This window comes from Pelodiscus sinensis, chromosome 14 (assembly GCF_052426305.1).
Source record: "Pelodiscus sinensis isolate ZL-2025 chromosome 14, ASM5242630v1, whole genome shotgun sequence".
NCBI lineage: Eukaryota > Metazoa > Chordata > Testudines > Trionychidae > Pelodiscus > Pelodiscus sinensis.
In genome coordinates, this window is record NC_143065.1 from 16,711,339 (window position 1) to 16,729,791 (window position 18,453).

General features: G+C 40.8%; 1 protein-coding gene across 1 annotated transcript in view; it reads left to right on the top strand.

Annotated features, from left to right (window-relative positions):
• The window catches only part of ADAM10 (ADAM metallopeptidase domain 10), a 122,974-nt gene that overhangs the window by 63,838 nt on the left and 40,683 nt on the right, over nt 1-18,453 (top strand). Inside the window, exons 3-5 of the mRNA XM_006112456.5 lie at nt 35-153; nt 4,543-4,701; nt 15,884-15,987. Of these exons, the coding sequence (XP_006112518.2) occupies nt 35-153; nt 4,543-4,701; nt 15,884-15,987 (382 nt within the window). The remainder of the gene's footprint in view (nt 1-34; nt 154-4,542; nt 4,702-15,883; nt 15,988-18,453) is intronic.

Sequence of the window (18,453 nt, forward strand, 5' to 3'; positions counted from 1 at the left end):
TATTTCAGTTTACTACCTTTTGTTTACTTTATAGACACTTCAACCTTCGAATGAAGAGAGATACATCCCTCTTTAGTGATGACTTTAAAGTAGAAATATCAAATAAAGTAGTTGATTATGATACCTCCCATATTTACACTGGACACATATATGGTAAGTACAACATTTTTTCATTGATTTAAAAAGTGCAATGGTTTTAAACAAAGACTATTTGATTTTCATGCTGCTTTGACTCAATTGGAAAATATTTCATCAAATTGTTCAACAATATTAGTTTAAAATTCCCTTAATTGAAAAAAATACTAAAATATGCATAGATAATTAATTCATCTTTTTCTAACTTAGTTTTAATGAGCATATTCCAAAATATTTTTTCATAACTTCAAGTCCCTTCAAAATCTGAATGCCCATCATTTTAAGCACCTTTTCAAGAATCTGGGTACTGCACTTCTGAATATAGTTTTTGCTAAAGGAGTCACCAAACAGATGGTGACTTGAGTCTGGTTTTTTTCTTAAAGATGAACTACACCAGATTGATGAGCAGTTCATCTTGCCATCCCCCATTCAGTTATACCACTTATCCAACTATGCTGTCAGTAGGATACTACAAATTTCACAGACTATTTTGGTCAATTTCACTGTCAAAGGATTAAATTTTTTTTTCATTATTTTAGCTATTAAAATCTGAAATCTTATGGTATTGTAATTGTAGTGATCTTGAACCAAAAAAAGGATTGGGGTGGGTGGGGGAAGAGGAAGAGGTGGCTGCCACAACGTGATTGTAAGAGAAATTGTGCTACTGCTTCCCTTCTGCACTGCTGATGTGTTGGTGCTGCCTTTAGAGTTGAGCAGCTAGAGAGAGGTGGCTGCTGGCCAAGAGCCCAGCTTTGAAGGCAGAGCTGCTGCCCTTGGTAGTGCAGAACTTAAGATGGCACAGTATGCTGTTGCCACTTACAGTTCTGTGCTGCTGCTGGCAGGGTGCTGAATTCAGAGCTGGGCTCCCAGCCAACAGCTACCACTCGCCAGCCAGCTCTGAAGGCAATGCAAAAGTAAAAGTGGCAATACCATGTCCCTCCAAAAATAACCTTGCAAACCAGTCTGCAACTTCCTTTGGGTCAGGACTCCCAATTTCAGAAACTCTGGTCTGCTCCATGAAATCTGTATAGTATAGGGTAAAAGCACACGCAAGACCTGACTTCATGGTTCATGATGCATTTTTTCATGTCCAGGAACTTGGTGTAAGGCCCTAACTATTAGTCAACATGGCACTTGAAAGATTTTAACAAGCAAGCATAGTGAACTTATATACTTGTATCCCAAAAAAGAGAGCCCTGCAAAAATTGTGTGTAATCTGGTGCTTAGCTCTTGGAAGAAACTGAATGTAGAAGCTATTCTTCAGCAGTCCAGGTAATGTTTGCTAGAAATACTTAAAATTTTCTGCCAAGCTTCTACAAGAATTATGAAATAGCTCAGGTGATTGAGTATGAAATTTTAAAATTTGATGCCTATTTAAGTTTACCTCATTTAAAAGTTCACATACTCTGAACTAAACTTTATGCTTACATTGAAATAATGATGTTCATTATTTCACATTAAGAGAATCTTCACCAGCATAGAATCAATAGGTCAGTCATTGTCTGTAAATACGTGCGTTCCAGAACATATAATGAGAGGAAACCCAAGGGCAGAAGAGGTGCGCCTTATTATTGGAGGTTCATACATAAGAGATTTTGGTTCCTATTAAGTGTACTGCCATAACTAAGTACCATCTACAAAGAGATGTACCTGTGATGTCTTGCCCTATCTTGCGCACACACACAAGCTGGAAGACTTGTAGGGAAACATAGTTGGTTTCCTTAAGTGTATTCTGTGCACGAAAAGTGTGGGAAGGGACCCTTAAATTTGCAATAATTTTTGTCATGGCTTTCTTGAGGCACAGCTTGTACAAAATGTCTTGCTTTCACATTTCAAAGTGCTTGAATGCTTATGTGTGGTGTGGCAAATCTCCGGCTGTGTCCCGTAGGTCTCATGCTACTGGCGGATAGTGTTCGCCTCCGAAGCTTGCTGTGGCTCTCCACATAGTCTCTTTCTCTTTATGAGAGGCAGGGACCACATGTTACTAAGCAATACTCATCACAGACTAGTTCATAGTTTTGGGGCGAAAACCCCTCTGTGGTCCTAGTCTCCCTTTTTGGGGCAGGCTCTGTGTTGACATGGGGGAGGTTTAGGGTGAGCTCGGGCTCGCCCACTATTCCAGGTTCCGACCCAGGGACCCTAAGGCAGTGGCAACAGACAGGGTTGTTTTACTTCCAATTTTGACAGTTTTTTTCCTTTGGCCACTTCCCCCCAAATGATCTCCTCCAAGTGCCTTCCCTCTGGTGCCTACTAGCCAGTCCTCAGCTCACCCACACATAGCTCTTCTTCTGTACCGCATTTCTGCCTTCTGGTCCATCACTCTTTATCTCTCTTCTCCCACCCCTCCTTACCTGGGGGAAACCTTTTAAAGCAGACCCACAGGCTTTAATTGGCTGCAGGTGTTTAATTAGCTTGCTCCTGCAGGAAAGTCATTAACTAGCCTTAGGTGTCTGCCTGCCTTCATTTTGCGGCTGCAGTATATAGGAGCTTATTCAGGGAAGAGAACGCTATTTACCCAGAGCCCTGTATACCAGCCCTCCATTAAAGTGCTACAGCCTGCTGGTTTTGGTCTGTCACAGTGGCCACACTGTATTAAAGACAGCTCTGTCCTGTCAGAGTCTGGGGCAGTGATGAGCAACCCTAGGCTAGTGTGCGAGCCACAACATTTTCATAAACAAGACAGTCTCCCAGAAAAGGGTAGTTTTGCTAACTGCGCTTGTGTACCTAGACTCTGGGACCCTGCCCATGGAGACTATCGAATAATCGTGTAACTGATAAAATTTGGTGCAGTTACACGATTATTCAATTAAACCGTATCCAACATCACGACTTCTCACATATCCTCAATTAGCTGCTGGACAGACCCACCAGGACTGGTGAGTAAGTTTCTGTCTAGCTGCAACTTTAGGGCCCAGCAGATCATTTGCATTTGACAATAGTTTTGATTCAAGACACAATGATTAGCCTAGGGGCAAGAGGACAATTTGGTGTTGACTCTTCTTGCTGAATATCACAAGAGTCACATGAGGGGAAGAACTGAACTCATGGTCACTGGGACTGCAGATGAGCACCGGCCTCTCCATGCAGCCAGCGGAGTCAAGGGGAGTGGATCAGTTACCAGAGTGTCTCTATCAGAGGCATCAGTGCGGTGGGCTGGGGCAGTCAGCTCAGTGGGATCTGGTGCTCATAGGGAGCTGACTTAAAAGCTGGCTCCTCACAGACACTGATTCCTGCCTTCCTCCCTCTTGCTGCCTCTTATGCAGAGGCAGCAAGAGCGGGGAGTGAATGTTGTTGCTTGGATTAACTGATAAACCCAGACTTATTGGTTGCATGACTATACACTAACATCCCTAGTGAGAAGTGGAAACAAAGCCTCTGTACCCTATTGATCCCATAGTTGCCCTTCAATCATGACGTATATAGCTTTTTGAAAACTGGAAGTTTATATGGAAAAGAGATACTTGTAGATTACAGGTGCTCTCCCATTGCCTTGTTGCCTCATTTTATTCCAAAACATGGGATGAATTTGCCCTTTGGCATATGAGCAAATGCAAAGCTGAAATGACTTTTCCACATCAGCTTAACTTTTTTTTCTCCTTCATGTCTGAGCAGAGGAGTCTGCCATCTCTTAGCCTCTTCCAACCAGTAGCAAGTATTCAGGTCAGTGACGGTTTGCAGAATACAGCGAAGGTCCATTAAACCGCCTGAATAGGAGAGTTGATTTGGAGCTATGCGGAGCTTGGTTAGAGAGCGAGTTGTGGTACTGTGGTGGTCCTAGTTACTGTAGTGATTCCTGTGGCAGGATCACTTAGTTTTGTGGCCAAATATTACTTAATCGCTTGCTTTGTAACACTTGTTTTGTTTTTGTAACAGTAACCTTTTTAAGGTACACACAGGAGAGCCCTAATTCTGCATTTCTTAGTTTGCCAATCTTTTAATTTTGGGAATTAGGAACATATTCTGGAAGAAACTTCAGGGGATACCCGAGTTAGTCCGTACAGGATAAACTTAAACAACAAATGGTCTGGTAGCACTTTATAGACTAACAAAACATGTAGATGGTATCATGAGCTTTCGTGAGCACAGCCCATTTCTTCAGGTGACTGGAAGATCATGAGTATGGGGTAGGGATGAATACTGATTAATTTCTGTATATTAGCTGTTTTGCATGTGAATAAACATGTATCTTAAATGGTCATGAGAATTTTAGTATTACAGCTCTTTTCTTCAGAATTTCCTTTTTGAATTCATGTTCCAGTATATTCTCATAAGTTAAATTCACGCACTGTTTTTCTACATTGATTTCAGAGTGCATCCTTCAGAAATATTTGAGTATATAAATTGTAAGAATGTGTTTAAGCTGATGTAAATGTTTTTTCCAAAATATACTTGATTCTTGTTTAATAGGTGAGCAGGGAAGCTTTAGCCATGGATCTGTTATTGATGGAAGATTTGAAGGATTCATCCAGACTCACAGTGGCACCTTTTATGTCGAGCCAGCAGACCGATATATCAAGGACCGAACCCTGCCATTTCACTCTGTCATTTATCATGAAGATGATATCAGTAAGTACTCCCACTGTGCGCTGTAGACAAAGAAATTTTTTTCATTAAATGTTAAACTGCTAAACCATTGGTAAGTTTCAAACTGGGGTCTATGGAGACACATACTCCACGATTCCTATTATACAGCAGCATGAGTCATGATGTCCTGAAGTGATCCATGTGAGTCCACAAGAGGCAAAAAGCCTACTCCACTTCAGACTTCCGTTTGGTTTTTTTATTCGATACATGGCATATTGGGCTAGGCTTCTAGCTGCTACATTGGTGTATTATTGTAGTTCTTCCTGGCAAAGTTAATACAAAGTTAACCCTTCCCTTGAGTTTATTAAAATGTCACATGCCAGCCATGTTGCTTTCTTGTGAAAATGTGTGGTATCCAGAAGGAGGGATGAGCAGGCTTACTTCGCATTCAAATGCTCCTTGCTCCATATAATTATGTAGAAAAGCTACCCAGTTTATCTGTTTCAAAAGCAGCAATTTTCCATGCACATATGGGTCCTAGACTCCTTCAGACTGGTACTTAAAAGGTGCAGCAACAGTCAGCAACTGTTATTCTGGGGCACCGTTTAATGGGAATTTTCAGTTGGTGGGAAAGTGCAGAAAATACCTCCTACATTAATCATTGATAAGACTTTACCAAATTCACGGCTGTGAAGAGTGAGTCATGGACCATGAACCTTTCCACGTGGAACCTGAGGTCTCCTTATTCCTAGGAGCTGCAGGATGCTGTCTGGAATTGGGTAGCAGCCTTAGATTCCTGCGGCTGCAGGAGACTTGTGGAGTTGGATCATATCTTCTCTGTGCTGCTGGGAGTGCTCTGTCAAATGGGGGCTTCCTGTGGGGGCTTCCTAGCTCCGATTGGGCAGTGAAGAGACAGGACTTGTCCATCTTCTGCATAGCTGCTTGGGATGAGGAGAGGCTAAAGAGATCCATCTCCAGGTGTCTCCCCTGCTGCAGGATGCTGTCTGGGTCTGGGCAGCAGCTTGAAGTTGCTGCAGCTGTGTGGGGGGTTGAGAGAGCAGCACTTTCTGCCGCTGTGCAGAGAGAAGGAGCAAATAGCGTCCTTCTGAAGCAGTGAGAAACCCCTGGTGGGGGTTCTTCCAGCAGTACAGTAGAAATCAGATCCACTTCTACATCTTGGAATTTCGTGCAGTTGCAGGAAGCTCTGCTGTTGTATCCAGCTCTGAAAGCAACATGGGAGTAAGGATGGCAATCCCATGATCTCCCTACAACAGGTTTGCGAACCCCACACAGAATCCTTTTGGGTCAGGACCTCACAGTTCAGGTGGTGCCCTTGTGCTCCACTGAGTTCTTGGTGCATCCTCGCCCCACTAATAGGTGGTTTTGCCTAGCAGCGCCTTCCCCCACACATGTGCAGTTGCTGTCTTACACTGTTTTCATCTGTTAGATGCATGTGTGGTGCAATCCTCCCTCTGTTCCTTTTCTACCATCCTCAGCTGAAGATGGAGTCACAGCAGTGCTCTCCTTTCTGACAGAAAATGAAAAAATAGCATAGTTAGATTATGGGTTGTTAATAGTTTTAGTCAGTTTATAGTTAGTTTTATCTAGTTCTTTATTGGGGGGGTGGAGAAATGCTTCCCTGCGGTTTTTTCCCCCCCTACTCATTTTCTCCCCAAATTCTGAATCTTCACATTCATTCAACATGCCAGGCTCTCTTGGCTTCAAGAAATGTCATTTATGTTGGGACTGAATGCCGGTTTCTGACGGACATGTGTACTGTATTGAATGCTTAGCGCAAAAGTGCCTGCATTGTCAAACATGACAGCCAGAACAAGGAAAGGCCCCAAAATGAGGCTGAAGAATTTCCTCTCAGCTAAATCCCTCCAACCACCAAGGGATAAGTCCCCAGAGATATGGGCATACTCAGCGCCCCATGAGAGGGCTAGTTCATTGCCCTACAGAGGCTCTTGAGTGCCACTGGCTTTCCCGGCACAATCACTGCCTGCTATGTCCTGGGCTGCTCGTTCCATCTATTTCTGGCACTGTGGAGAAGTGAAAACTGACCTGAGCTGAGTTGGAACTGAAATGGCTAACTACCTTCTGGGCACCAGCTGATGTGGCTGGCTGACTGGCACTGACAAATCCAGACATGCTGCTACCAGCATCCACAGGCATCCCAGCACCAATCAAACAAGCTGGTTCCCTGCAGCCTGAATGAAAGTGTGCTCCTTCCAAGATGTGCCACTTACAAAAAGCCCCGCACTCAGGTACACCTTCTACATGGGTGTGGGGAGTAGCTTCACTACATTCTCCAACATTACCTCACTCTAGCCTGTATTGACAAAGTGTAGAAATTTTTCTTACTACCCCACACCATTGTCACTGTGAACTGAACATGGGAGCAGACCGGGGAGTAGACTTTCGTCACTCCGCTCAGCACTATCCCTTTCAACAATCCCCACACATTCTGTGGTTTAATCACCCATGACTGTATTAACCTCAGTGGCCTCTCTGGGAGCCATGGCATCAATATCACCCCCACTCCTCCCATCACCACCATCCACGGGATACACCAGCTTCTTCACTAGCGCATACAGCTACACCAGAGGTGGCCAACCTCAACCTGAGAAGGAGCCAGAGTTTACTAATGCCCATTGCCAAAGAGCAACAGTTATGTCACCGGTCCTGATCATCTCCCCACCACCCATGGGCAGCCCCACTGGTCAGTGCCTCCTCCTTTTCCTCCTGCCCGCTGTGATCACCTCTCTCTGTGGGAGACACTGGAGGAGGGGGAAGCATGGGAGTGACAGGCTCAGTGGAGAGGGTAGGAAGTGGCAGGATCCTAGGAGGAAAAGGCCTAAAGCAGAGCTTTAGGGGGTTGAACAGTGAGCACCCTTCGGCCCAGTGGACAGTTGGCACCTGTAGCTCCAGCCCTGGATTTGGTACCTATACAAGGAGCCACATATTAACTTCTGAAGAGCCACAGGTTGGCCACCCCTGAGCTACACAGTCTCCAGCTACCATTGCACATTCATCACCTTCTCATCTCCCTCCTTCAGTAATAACCCAGGAAGATCCAGCACATGATGGTAACTTATCTCAATCCGATTCAGAGCTTTTCAAAGGCCTCAGAGTCTTCTGCTGCTCCAGATGAGTCAGTTTTCCAAACATCATCCTTTCCACTGGCATACGACCTGAAACAATTCCAAGAATTATTCACACAAGTGGCTCAATCTCAGGAGATTATACTCCAAGAAGTGCAAGACCAACAATACAATTTACTCAAAATAATCTAACCAGCTTTATCCTCAAAGATAGCATTACCCATCAATGAGGCTGTCCTGGAGCCATCAGATGTACTCTTGCAGACACCAGCCTCTGTCCCATCCACCAACTGGAGAGCAAATAGAAAATACTTTGTCCAAATTAATTGGTTATGTAATCGGTTCATTACAAATCAAAACACCCTCAGTACCAGTCTATGCCTCAAGAGAAAGAACATAAATGACTGGATCTCTTTGGCCGGATAACGTACTCCTCTGCCACCCTCCAGTTCAGAATATCAAATTACACTGGCCTTCTGGCTAACTATGATCATGCCAGTTACTTCAGATTACAAGATCTCTTACAGGACCTTTCTGAAAACAAGAGACTTCATCTCCAGTCCATCATCAAAGAGGGCCCATCCATAGCAAAAACAGCTCTCCAGGCTGCAATGGATGTGGCGGATATAGCAGCTAGGACCACAGCTACAGCAATACTAATGTGCAGGGCATCATGGTTACAATCATCAGGAGTCCCAAAAGAATTAGACAAAGGTGGAGGACCTTTGATATAAAAACAGATGAGGTGTATGTTCCATGTAAGATTCCTGTATCATACTGCATACTTTAGGCAGGTACACCCTGCCTAATAAAAGACCCAGATGCACTTCGTACCGAATACCAAGAGACTTGAACTAATACAGGCAAGAGTAGAGGCCATATGACAACAGGCCCAAGTAACGTCCCAATAGAAGGAGGGCTCAGCACAACCAGGCCTCCAATACTGAACCCACTTCAAACAAATAGCAGATTTGAAGTTTTGGTCGGGGGTCTCAGCAACCATCCTAAAGATCCAGTGCATCCAAACACAACCACGTTCTTTGAGCGGTGTCCCTATGGGTGCTCCACTGTAGGTGCCAGGCTTGTCCCGACGCCGCAGATTGGAGATTTGTCAGCAGTGGTCTGCTGGACTGCACATGCGCGTTATGTGCCTCATGCCGTTCGTGCCATTTCTTAGAGTGTGCAGTCCAGCCCCACCAGTTCCTCTTAATCGTCCTTTGATCGCAGACAGAACGAACGCCTTCTCCTCCGATACTGTCAGAGGTTAAATTACTTGTTTGTTAGTTATTGAACTATTAATAGAACAATAACTATTTTAGTTAAGCTTTAGCAGTATGTCAACAGTTATACAATTTTAAAAAACAATAATTTTTATATATAGATAAAAAACGGGCAACCACGCCGGGATCTTCCGGTTTCAAAGAGGTGACGCTTGCCAGGAGCCCATGCCTGTGTTGGATGGGCATTCCCATTGAATAAAATGTCTCGGTGAAGGGCACATTCCCCAAAAGTGCCCTCACTGCTCCAAATTCATGGCATGAGTTCATAGAGACGGAGAAATGAGGCTCAGAATGCTTCTTTTTGACAAAGCACTGCAGCTTTCTCAAACTGAGTCTTCCCTGCTCAGTTAAACGAAGTAGACTGAGCTCCTTGCATCTGTTTCTGTAAGGTAAGACATTTTTCAATACTTCAATAATTCAAAGGGCTCTTTTTTGAGCTTTCTTCAATTTATGAATATCCTGTTTGAATTGTGGACTCTAAAACTGGATAGAACATCCAGTACTGGTTGTACCAACACTAGTAAAGGGAGTAGATGTTCCTTTCTCCTACTTGAGATTACTCTGCTTATATATCCAAAGATCACATTAGTGCAGCCCTTTTGGAAATAGTGCCACACTGGGAGCTGGTGGGCAGCTGATTATCTACCACAATGCTCATATATTTTTCTGAGTCATGGCTTTCCAGGATAGTGTCTTACTATTCTTCATATATGGACTATATTCTTTGATCAAAATGTGTAACTTTACATTTGGCCATATAAATTGTGTTCAGCCTTACCAAGTAATCCATATTGCTTTTTATCAGTGACCTTTACCATTCCTTGAGTCTTTGCATCGTCTGCTTTGGTTCTGTCTACACTAGCTGGAACTCAAGCTAATGCACTAAAAATAGCAGCATGGACATTGTAGCATGGGCTCTCAAGATTAGCAACAGTATATTACATTAAAACTACTTGCTTTATTTACCAACTTACAATCTTATAAAAATATAGGAAGCTTTAAAAGATCTTTTTTTCATAGTCCTGTATTAGTTGTTTCCTTATTTTGCCGAGGATCAATGCCAGGCTGATAAGCCTATAATTACCAGGGTCAAATTGTTAATCTTTTCTAAATATTGGTACTGTAGGCTTCTTCCAGTTTTCCGGAACTTCCTCGGTGTTCTAAGAATTACTGAAAAAGCTCCTAACCCAACTCTGTAAAAACTTTTGTTTTGCAAGTTGTCCTGATCTGCTGATTTTAAAATGTGTGACTTTAAGGCTGCTATTTTAATGGCCACCTGAGTTTCTATTAGAATGGGAAATGTTATCTTCTTTATCATGATCTATTTAATTTTTCTTTGATTTTTCATTGATATCAGCTTATGACAACTTCTGGGATTCTGTAAATTGAAATATTAAAAAAAATAATGTATAATGTTTACTAAGACACCTGAAAACAATTCTGAGACCTAAACTTTCTTTGCCTTTCAAAGCATACTGCCTTAGATATGTAATCTTGGTGGTGGTTGTAAATTAATGAAAGAGACCCTGTGGCACTTCTTAAAATGAAAACAAGAGCGTGCGCACATTTTGCTGTGTAATCTATAACCGCTGCTAATTCTTGTGAAATAGATGCAGCTTGACATAGACAGCAGCTTGCACTGGAGAGCCAACAAAAAACTCTGTGCTACTGCAGCAAGTTGTGGGGGAAGGGAAGCAATCTTTTTGCTTTAAAATGGAATATTTTTGGTCAGCCATGTTTGAGCCTTTTGAAACAATATACTTTTACAGCCTTTTCAGGAACCATAATGCAACATATGATTAGCATCTCAATGAAGTCTTATTCAGTAGTCAGACAAAAGTTTTTTTTGTAAATTGGGATTTATATTGTCATCTTTATAAGAAGGCTTTTGTTTGTAACAGTGGATGTGGTGACCAGTGGAAGGCAGCTTTTTATTCATGACTTGGAAACACAAAATGAATGATTTTAGATTCCTGAGCCACTCCCAATAACTGTTTTATAACTCTGTGCCAATATAATGCAAATCGGTTATATTCATTGATAGATTAGTATTAGAAACCAGTTTCTTCCACACTGTAAGTCTTTCAGAGGAACTCTTTATGTAGATTATGAACTATATAATCTTGAGTCAAATACAAAATGTTGACTCAAGTTAGGCATGGAAGGGAAAGCTCGCTGATAGATCTTTTTATTGCAAGTCAAAAAGGAAGTGGAAATTGTGATGGACTATTTAGTAACATTTAATCATTTAAAAAAATCCTGTCTCTTTTGGTGAGTCTATATTTTGCTAACATAGAATTATTCTGAATGAATAAATTAACAATTTTTTTAATTGCCACTTACATTTCTGTGCCCACTACTTGTAGATAAAGAGCTTGTTGAAGTTGGTATGGGAACCTAGTGTGAATGGTTGATGGTTTCAAAAAGATACTCCTTTAATGCATGTTTAACTCAAATAGAAGTTTTTAAATGGTTAAACTTTTTCTTAAATCACTTCTAATAAGGTACCATATATCTAAATCTAGAGCATCTCTAATTATTGAATCCTAAATTGGTTAGCTGATACACTGTTTACAAACAAATAGGGTAAACATTTGGATTTGTGTTGGCCAATAAGTGGCTTTATTTTAAGGCAGGGTGAAGCACTGAAGTTCCTATTGCCACCCTGCAGAGGGTGAGTTAAGATTGTGTATGAGAAATCTGTTGCTACACATCTACTGTTTGTCATCACTTTTGATTAGTTATCACCCTTCAGAAATTCAGGCATGAAGTGTTATCTTAGAGCCAGGCAACTTGGACCAAAAAAGTCATCCTAAACTACCATTAATTTTTTAAGGTTTTGTATTTAAGGACGTTTTAAAGAAACATCTTACTATAAGCTTTGCCAATATTAGATTTGCAACAGAAACTAACTTGTGACCTTCATTACATCATGTGACTAAAGCTGATTATGAATTTATTGGATTTAAGGCACAGACTATTTAAAGTTTCACTGTACATTCAATTCCCCTGTTCCACAAATATGCAAGTGGAGGTAATAACAATAAAACATTGGGCTGACTATTGCCCGGGCTGGGTAGAAGTGTAAATATTGTGTACTTATCCAGTTAAAGTGTTTCTCTGTAGAATGGACTATTGCTGTTCTGATTTGAGTCCATTGAATAGTAGATACAAGTGTTCAAACATGTCTTGTAATGAAGCCATATCTTCCAAGACTTACAGATAATAGATCCTACAGTATTAGTAGTGTACTAAATTAATGGACACATGTTTATCAATCAACAAGTGCTGTTCCTTAACTGAACCTTGAATAGCAGTATTTCTTGAAAAGCGCAGGCTCCACAAAGCAAAGTTCACTCTGCTGTTCAGTAGTACTATATTCGTGCTGCAAATATCTAACTCAGGAGCATGTTAGCTGCAAGATATAAGCTAATTATTAAATATAATCAAAAGCTTATTTTTTTACATACTTATGTTTGAGAGATAATTTCAAGACACAGTTCATACTAAGTACTGTATCTTTAAAATTAGATTTCGCGGTATGCTATACTTTTATTTAACTGTAATTTTCATCCCAACTTGATCCTATGACAGTTGGGATTTGAAAGAGAAGGCTCCCATTTTATGTTCATTTCCATAGAATAGGATATTGTGCATTTCGTGGAAATGAGTTATTCAATTCATTAAGATATTGGAATAGAATGTACTGCAAATGGATAGACATTTATTCTTCAGTTTCTAAAAATATTTCAGAACTCAGTTTTAAAATGCAGTTGTTTTTGCAAATGCCCCTTTTAAAATAGTATCTAATACTCACAAAATTGTTAGTAAGCGTATGCATTTAGAAATCTGGTGTTGAGTTTGAGGGACAAAAAAGATTACTGTTTTGCAGGCAGTCCTCAGGTTCTCTGTAGCATTAGCATTTAGCAAGTCCTTTTGACTAGTAAATGAGCAAATTTGAATTGGAAGTTGGTACTTTAGAAATAAAAAAGTTTAATATGCAATAAATGGCAGTATCTTGAATTTCTAAAATGAAATCTGTAGAGAAAAGCCTAGACATTGCATTCTTCCCTACTGTGGAGTAGGCTGCTATTTAAAGAAAATGTCATTGCTTCACGCTTATCTACAGTATTTAGATAATAGCATTCATTGTTCAAGAGGCAAGCTGGTCACTGTTACCGTCTGCACAAAAAAGTTATTTCCTTTCTTGCGTCCCTTTTCCCGCATAAGATTCCCATCTCTCTCTCTCTCTCTCTCTCTCTCTCTCTCTCTCCTATTTTAAAAGCAAACATTTTCCCTCAGTAGTAAATAGCAGTATTTGTAGCTATGAAGTGGCTACTGCACATGTAGTGGGTGCCACCTACTGTGCTGTACCTTGTCCCTGTTCTTGTCTCAGGAAGCACATTTTTCTTAAAACAGGAGCACACTGCATCTTGCATTTCAAATTGTTCAGGCTACTATTGTTTGTTCAGTGTTGCGTAAGGGTAAATGCTTTATTCTTAGCTTTGTAGTGTCAATGATTTATATTAAATTAAATGGTAAGAGTGCTCCAGAAAACTAACTTAGTTTTGTGGCATTGATCTGGATTCTCTACTGTAGGTGCATGATGCAGTTAGAAATAGACTTTGAAGTTTGCAATTTAGTTTCCAGTATGCAATCAATTTATAGTAATTTCAAATCTTGCTTTTTCTCTCTCAGCTTCCCCACAAAATTATTTTCATTTTTTAAAGCACAGTGGGCCCCTGTCTACATGAGACTTCCAATGCCAGAGCTCTGTTGGTTGGGAGTAAGATGTGATCTGTCACCGATGTAGCTTTTTTTAGCAAAGCTCGGAAGTATAGATGCAGTTGTAATAGCATAGTTTTGCCAGTATATGTGTTTTGCTTTGCTCAGGTTGGAAGTGTGTAAAATAAGCTGTCCCATAAAAACAGCTGGTGTAAATTGCCCCCACACTAGGAGCACTTTGCTGGTATAGTTTGCTGGTATACTTATACCAACAGGTAAAGCACTCCTACTGAAGACCTAATCTATGGTTTCACTTTGCCAAAGCGTTATTTAGTGATACACTCAGTAGAACCATTATAGTGCTATAAGGTGGGAAACTGAGACATGAGTCCACCCAATGGAAACTTAATAAGTTTTTCCTCTAAATTTCAGACAAAATCAGTCAGTTTTTGCTCATATATAGCACATAAGATTGAACAGATAGGGGCCCAAGTTAGCGGGCTCTGTTGTATTGGGAAGCTCTCCATTTCATGATGGTAATCTCAGTCTCTGGACTAATGTTCTGCAGTTTGGGTCCTTGCTCACTTGGGTTTTCATACATTTTATTCATCTACATCTTGCATATCTAGTTACCCATTTACCCAAACTGTCATAGGTTGTTTTCATTCTATTATAAATCATTAACATTACATCAACACAGCTCACTTTACCATTCAACAGTTTTTTATCTTTTAGTGTCCTAAGAAGCACCCTAAACTATTTGTTAACTTAAACATTGTTTTTCTTATTTCACTTGGATAGTTATAGAAAAGAACATACCCTAATGTCAGCATATTCTTATATTTTCCAAAAAGCTGTTTTTTGGAAATTTGTGCTCACTTTAACATCAATGCTCATAAATCATTGAAAATCCTACAGTCTGGGATCAAGGTGTTTATTATTTCCTAACAGATCTGAAAGTCTTTTGAAATATTAAAGTACCATATGACTTTTAAGGTTCTTTTAATTTTGTTTGTAGATGGCAGGAGAGGTTATAAAATACAACCCGTGCAACCAGTAAATATTCTACAGACTATTCAACTTGGAACATTATAGCACAATCTTCAGGCAACATGGTCCAGTTGCTGGAAAATGGGACAGGGAGTTAAGACATGAATTCTTTTCCCATCGCTGCCACTGACTTACTGTGCAACTGTGAGCAACTCACTAAATTTCTGCCATTAGTTTTTTCTCTGTAAAAAGAGATGATGCCCAACTGAAAAAAGTCAAATAAATACCTAAGAAAATGGTTCTACATATGGCCTAATATATATAAAATATACATTTACCATAAGAACAAACGTATGCATTTGAGTGTGTTTATTTTTAAATTTACGTTGAGTAGTCACTAGTGATTTTTAAGTGTGGTGTTATCATATTCGAGTTAGTGAGATTAAAGTTTTGGGTTGACAGGAGAATAAAGTTGCTCCAATATAGTAAGAGTTCAGATGCGAACTGAAGGATTTTAAAATCTGGCACTTGTTACTTCACATTAATACAATACTTCAAGGAGAATTTTAAAAAGACCAGTATTGAAAACCAGTAGTAAGATCGTTTCCTCTTACCAAGCAGAACCTGATTTCACGGTCTTTCTTTTTTCAGCACGAAGTTATGGCATCATTAGAACCAAAATAATGTAAGGAATAGTGCTTTAATGACCAATGATGTCATCAGTTCTTGCAGTAGAATCAAAATCCTAAACAGTTTTATTTGGTAAATGCTTCAGTTCACTATTTATTTGTAAAGCTAATTTTTCATTGTAAAGCTATACATGTATAAAGAGTGTGACAATTGATTTTTGTGGGAAAGAAACTAAAGAAAATTAATGTAAGTTGTTGGTTTCTTGGGAATGCTTCTGGGTGTGTGTGTGTGTGTGTGTGTGTGTGTGTGTGTGTGTGTGTGTGTAAATTCACATTCTTTGTTGCATTCTCAAATTCCAGTCTACAATTATTAGATTTTTTTTTCTTTGGAATATCATGCAAGCAGTGTTGGACAGTAACTGAAAATTAATCTATCTAATACTTTTACACCGCTATTTGAAAAATCAAGATAACCTAATTTTTCCCCACATTTTAGAATATCCTCATAAATATGGGCCACAGGGAGGTTGTGCAGATCACTCCGTGTTTGAAAGAATGCAGAAGTACCAAATGACTGGTGTAGAGGTACCAACAGCACAGGTAAGGAACATGTGATCGTGGATTGTATTGATAAAATGAAAATAAAATTATTGGTATCACTCCTCTGCATATGGCCAGTATCCCTAAGTGTAGCAAAATGAGCTACAAGTCAGATTTTGCTATTAAACCTGCAAATAAAGTCATATTCATCTAAACATAATTATAGTGTATGTGCCAGTTGGTATGTTATGTTCAGGTAAATGAAGATGCATGTGCGCAGAGGTACTTGCAATTCAGTAGATACTAAACGAGAATGTTTGGGGTTCAGGATGTAGCTCATGGTTTTAATTGTTTGACTAGTCTTACAATATTATAGCGTGGCAGTAGCCACTTGATAATTAAGGTTGTTAGACTAACTTGTCAGTTCTAAGACTTTCACAGTGAAGAGCCTTTTTGTGTGGTGACTAGTAATTTACCGAAGACTTATAAAGAGGGGTTGGTTTAGGGTTGCCAAGTGTCCGGTTTTGAAACAGATAGTCCAGTATTTGAGCTTTCTGTTTGGGATACAAATTGAGACAATATAAATGAGAAAATATAAATGTCCGGTATTTTCTAAATAAGATGTAATGTAGATTGCGATGTAACGTCAAGTGTGTCCGGTATTTTTGTTGAAACCCTCTGGCAACCCTAGGTTGGTTACAGGCTACAGGGGGACCTAGGAGTTGTTACATCTACAAGTAGCTCATTTTGTTACACATAGTTTCTACATACTATGTCTGTCACTGTGGAATCTGAGCACTTCCCACAGGCAAATTAAACAACATGAGTGGAATAGGTGCGGGATCACAATAAGTCTCAATGTCTGTAGTGAGTGATGGACATTTGGGCAAATTTTACATGCTTTTTCCACTCACTGTGGAGCCCTAGTTCTTTGATTCTCTTGGGATACAGGTGTTCCTTATGAGAACCTTGGGAGATGCATAGGAAGGAACAGAGAATTGTCCCTCTGTGCTGTCCCTTGACACTCTGTAATCCGCTAACTTCTCTTCTCACTGCCAACATATTTTAGGATGCTCACAGAGGAGGAGATACCCTCCTAGTGACCTCTCTGTCTTCAACAAAGGCAAACTTAGCTTTAGTGGATTTTAGAAGAGGTACAGATGAGGGCTTCCAGTCCTGCTGACCCCAGGAAGAAAGAAAATCATTCCAAGTCCTCTGCTCTGCCAAATTCCATAATAGTTCTGAAAGAAAAGACAAAACTTGGTTATGAAACCGTTAAGGCTACAGTTACATATCTGAGTATTTCCTTTCAAGAACCTTTTAGCTTAAAGGCTAAAAATTAGATAAGATTATATATAAAAAGAACTTTCACTGCACCCACATTAAAAACAGCACAAAACAACAAGTGTAGTAAAAGCTTTGATCTGGCATGTTGGGAGAATTGTGGGAGAGGTTGGTTAATCAATTCTAGTTAACTAAGAGTTATACTTACCAATGGAACACAAATTTTCAAAGAATTAATACAATAAAACGAATAAAGAATAAAATAGTGTACAGTAGGGATGTTAGATATTGGTTAATTGAATAGTTGAGTAACCGCATTAATTTATATTGGTTACTTGGCTATTTTATAGTCCCTGAGGTTGGGAGCAGCATCCAGTATACTCCGGCCCCAACTCATGGGGAGTCCCCTGCCAACCTGCGCTACTGCCTAGCAGCATGGTATGCCAAACAGGAGCCAGTCCACGAGGCGAGCCAGTTTAAAAACCAGCTTCCCGTGCAGACAGACTGCCTGCTGCCCCACGCTGCTGCCTCTGATTCAGAGGCAGCAGCACAGGGTGGCAGCAGCCCCTGTCTGTGGTGGAAGGGGTCCGAGCTCCCTGTGGACAGAAGTTACTTTGCCTCCCATGGAGCAGTCTTTGTGATTAGCTTGGGCCCGCCACAGACAAAGGCTGCTTTGCGGCAGCCGCCTCTGCTACCCTGCTCATCCATGCTGCTGCCTCTGATAGCGGCAGCAGCACATGGGGAGGGGAGGCAGCAGCACGGAGCAGGTGCTAGGGGGAACCAACTTTTAAGTCAGCTCCCCCAGCACTAGCTCTTGGCCCCTCCCTCCCCCCTTGCTGCCTCTGTGAGGGAAATGTGAGTAGTTGAGAAGATTAACCGATAAGCCTAGGTTTATCGGTTATCATATACTCAACTACTCACATCCCTAGTGTACAGGCACTCATCAATCCAATAGTATTATTGCACTGCAGAGTGGTTGGTTTCTAGAAGCACTTAGATGTATACAGGGAAAGTGTTTTATACGGTTGGTTATCTTGTGATATGTTAGAGTGTAATCGATAAACTGTTTAACCAGTAAGCTGAGGCTTATCAGTTACTCAGCCAGCTCCTAGAGAAGCGGCTTTGCTGCGGCAGGGCACTGAAGCCTCCCCGGGAGCCAGATAGGCAAGGGCTGCCCACTCTGCTTCCAGAGAGGTGGCTTTGCTGCATTTAAGCCTCTTCCTTGGGAGCAGAGCCAGACTT